The sequence below is a fragment of the Myotis davidii genome, unplaced genomic scaffold (genome assembly GCF_000327345.1).
Source record: "Myotis davidii unplaced genomic scaffold, ASM32734v1 scaffold553, whole genome shotgun sequence".
Taxonomy (NCBI): domain Eukaryota; kingdom Metazoa; phylum Chordata; class Mammalia; order Chiroptera; family Vespertilionidae; genus Myotis; species Myotis davidii.
In genome coordinates this window covers 97,696-101,548 of record NW_006284342.1, presented here as the reverse complement: position 1 = coordinate 101,548, position 3,853 = coordinate 97,696, and the positions used below count along the sequence as shown (strand labels likewise).

The 3,853-nt window shown below is 50.1% G+C and overlaps 1 protein-coding gene across 1 annotated transcript in view; it reads left to right on the top strand.

The window, feature by feature from the left end:
* LOC102758497 (N-acetylserotonin O-methyltransferase-like protein) overlaps positions 1-3,853 on the top strand; it is a gene marked incomplete at its 3' end in the record, with an annotated part of 20,780 nt that overhangs the window by 11,898 nt on the left and 5,029 nt on the right. The window contains exons 7-8 of the mRNA XM_015570453.1: positions 73-433; positions 1,594-1,756. Of these exons, the coding sequence (XP_015425939.1) occupies positions 73-433; positions 1,594-1,756 (524 nt within the window). The remainder of the gene's footprint in view (positions 1-72; positions 434-1,593; positions 1,757-3,853) is intronic.

The window sequence follows — 3,853 nt, the reverse complement described above, 5'->3', positions numbered from 1 at the left end:
ACGCTCAACCACTGAGCCACACTGACCAGGCTCCTGCCCTTTGTCTTATCATCCCTCCCGCCCCCGCTTCAGGGACAAGGCCGGCGGTTACGGGATCCAGGCGCTGGGCGGGATGCTGGTGGAGTACGTCCACGGAGACTTCCTCAACGTGGTGGGCTTCCCCCTGAACCACTTCTGCAAGAAGCTGGCGGAGCTGTACCTCACGCGGCCCGAGGACCTGCCGCCGGCCGAGCACGACTCCATCCCCACCGTCGACACCTTCGAGAACCTCAGTGACCTCAGCGACGTGGAGGGCCGCGGCCAGGGCGGGGCCCCGGTGCAGGCCGACCGGCCGCGGGCTCTGGGCAGGAAGAACTCGGTTCCCAGCAGGATGGTGGACAGCCTGCCCCCGACGCCCCTCCTGGAACTCCTGGACGGCTTCAAAGCGTCCAAGGTACCTCCACGGCCACCCGGGGCGGCCAGGACGAAGGACCACACTTGGGGGGCTTCACAGCAGAGATTCCTCCTGACGATCCCAGAGACCGGGTGTCCCAGGGCCACGCTCCCTCCTGTCGATCCTGGAGACCGGGTGTCCCAGGGCCACGCTCCCTGTCCCAGGCCACTGCTCCTCCTGTCGATCCTGGAAACCGGGTGTCCCCAGGGCCACGCTCCCTCCTGTTGATCCTGGAGACCGGGTGTCCCCAGGGCCACGCTCCCTCCTGTTGATCCTGGAGACCGGGTGTCCCCAGGGCCACGCTCCCTCCTGAAGACCACACCGGCCAGGCTCACTCATTTGCTCTAATCTTGAGCAAACCCTGTACCAGCTGTAGCCTAAATCCTCTCTTTTATGATTGGATGGATGGATGGATAGTTGAAGGTGTAAATGGATGGTTGGACGGATGGGTAGATAAATAGGTGGATGGATGGATGGATGGAGGATCGATGCATGGAAGATAACTAAAGGTGTGCATGGATAGAAGGATGGATGGGTAGGTAGATGGATAAATGGATGGATGGATGGGTGGATGGATGGGTGGATGGATGGATGGATGGATGGATAATTAATGGTGTGGATGGAGGGCTGGATGGATGGATGGATGGAAAATGCAAAGAAAATCAAGTTAAAAAATGATTGAAATAGTCTTCTAGTTTCACTGAATAGAAATAACAGATGAAATTAGACAATGGGAAGCAGATTAGCATAGTCCCTAGAATTTAGTAAATATTTGATAAATGGTAGATGGATGGATGGATGGATAAATAGATCGATGATTGGATAGATGGGTACATGGATGGACAGATAGGTAGATGGATGGATGGATGATGGATGGATAATTGAAGGTGTAGATGGATTGATGGATGGATAAATAGGTGGATGATTGGATAGATGGGTACATGGGTAGACGAATAGATAGGTGGATGGATGGATGGATGGATGGATAAGTGAAGGTGAAGATGGATGGATGGGTAGGTAGGAAGGTAGGTGGAAATGCTGGGTGGATCGATGACTTCCCTCATCGTGACAGCCTTGCCCTCCGCCTTCGGGCCTGTGGGAGGGAAACACACCCGGTAAGTCGCACACCGAGCCTGACGGTCCCGGTTTCCCACGAACAGGCCCTGTTCACCGCCTGCAAGATGAAGGTGTTCGATCTGTTGCAAGAGGAAGCCCCCCTGAGTGCCGCGGAGATCGCCCAGAGAATCGAGGCCTCCGAGGGCGGGACCGGGCGGCTGCTGGACGTGTGCGCGGCCCTGGGGTTGCTGGAGAAGACGGACAGAGGTGAGGGGACTGGGGGTGTTTTGCCGAGAACCTTGGGAGGCGGGAGCCAGTCACTGAGTGAAGGGGAGACATGACTGGCTGTCCCTGTGCCCTGGGAACATGGCCGCTTCCTGGAGGGTGAGAGACAGGGATGGATGGAAGGAAGGATGCGTGTGTGTGTGTGTGCGTGTGTGTGTGTCCGTCCATGCACACGTGTGTGAGAAGAATGACCTCATGGGTTCCGGTCTCACAGGGGCTGTATCGGTCGGGGTTCTCCAGAGAAACAGAACCAATAGGATATATGTGTGTGCACAAAATGGACATGTATTTATTTAGACAGACAGACAGATGACATGGAGGGGTGGATAGATGACAGATAGTTGATAGACAGATAGGGGAGAGATCGATATTGATAACAGAGATGATACATAGATGATAAGTGAACAGATAGATGATACATAGATCGATGACAGAAGATAGGGATAATGGATGGAAAAATGGATAAATAGGTGGGTGGATACCTGGATGGATAGACGGATGGATGGATGGATGGATAGTGGGAGGTGTAGATGGATGGATGGGTGGATGGATAGATAGTGGATGACAGGTGAGATAAAAGGGTGGATGAGTGGGTGGGTGGATGGTAGCTGACATGAAAAAATGGATGGATGGATAGAAGGTGGATGGATAGAAGGTGGATGGATGGATAATTAAAGGTGTAGATGGATGGATGGAGAGATGGCTAGGTAGATAAGTAGAAATAGTGAGTGGCTAGATGGATAGATACATAGTAGATGACAGATAAGATAAATGGATGGATGGATAGATAGGTAGGTGGATGGGTGGGTTGATAGATAATTAAAGGTGTAGATGGGTGGATGGATGGAGAGATGGATACATTGATAGGCAGAAATAGTGGGTGGGTAGATGGATAGATACATAATAAATGACAGATGAGAAAAATGGATGGATGGATGGAGATAGATGACAGATGAGAAAAATGGATGGGTGGATAGTTGAAAGCGTAGATAAATGGGTTGATGGATGGGTAGACAGGTAGGTAGAAATAGTGGGTAGATAGATTGATTAATAGTAGTGACAAAGGAGATGAATTGTAGCTAACAGATGAGATAAATGGCTGGATGATAGATGAATGGATAGTAGATGACAGATAAGATAAATGGATGGATGGATGGATACATAGTAGATGACAGATGAGATAAATGGATGGATGATAGATGGATGAATGGACAGTAGATGACAGATGAGATAAATGGATGGATGGATGGCTGGATGGATAGTAGGTGACAGATAAGATAAATGGATGGATGGATGGACGGATGGATGGATAGTAGATGACAGATGAGATGGATGGATGGATGGATGGACAGATAGTAGATGGCAGATGAGATGGATGGATGGATGGATGGACAGATAGTAGATGGCAGATGAGATGGATGGATGGATGGATGGACAGATAGTAGATGGCAGATGAGATGGATGGATGGATGGATGGACAGATAGTAGATGGCAGATGAGATGGATGGATGGATGGATGGACAGATAGTAGATGGCAGATGAGATGGATGGATGGATGGATGGACAGATAGTAGATGGCAGATGAGATGGATGGATGGATGGATGGACAGATAGTAGATGGCAGATGAGATGGATGGATGGATGGATGGACAGATAGTAGATGGCAGATGAGATGGATGGATGGATGGATGGACAGATAGTAGATGGCAGATGAGATGGATGGATGGATGGATGGACGGACAGTAGATCAGATGAGATATAAATAAGTGGATGGAGGGATGGATAGATGGATGGACAGTAGATGACATGAGATGGATGGATGGATGGATGGATGGATGGATGGATGGACAGAAGATGACAGATGAGATGGATGGATGGATGGATGGACAGATAGTAGATGACAGATGAGGATAGATGGATGGATGGTAGATGACAGATGAGATGGATGGATGGATGGATGGACGGACAGTAGATCAGATGAGATATAAATAAGTGGATGGAGGGATGGATAGACGGATGGACAGTAGATGACATGAGATGGATGGATGGATGGATGGATGGATGGATGGACGGACGGTA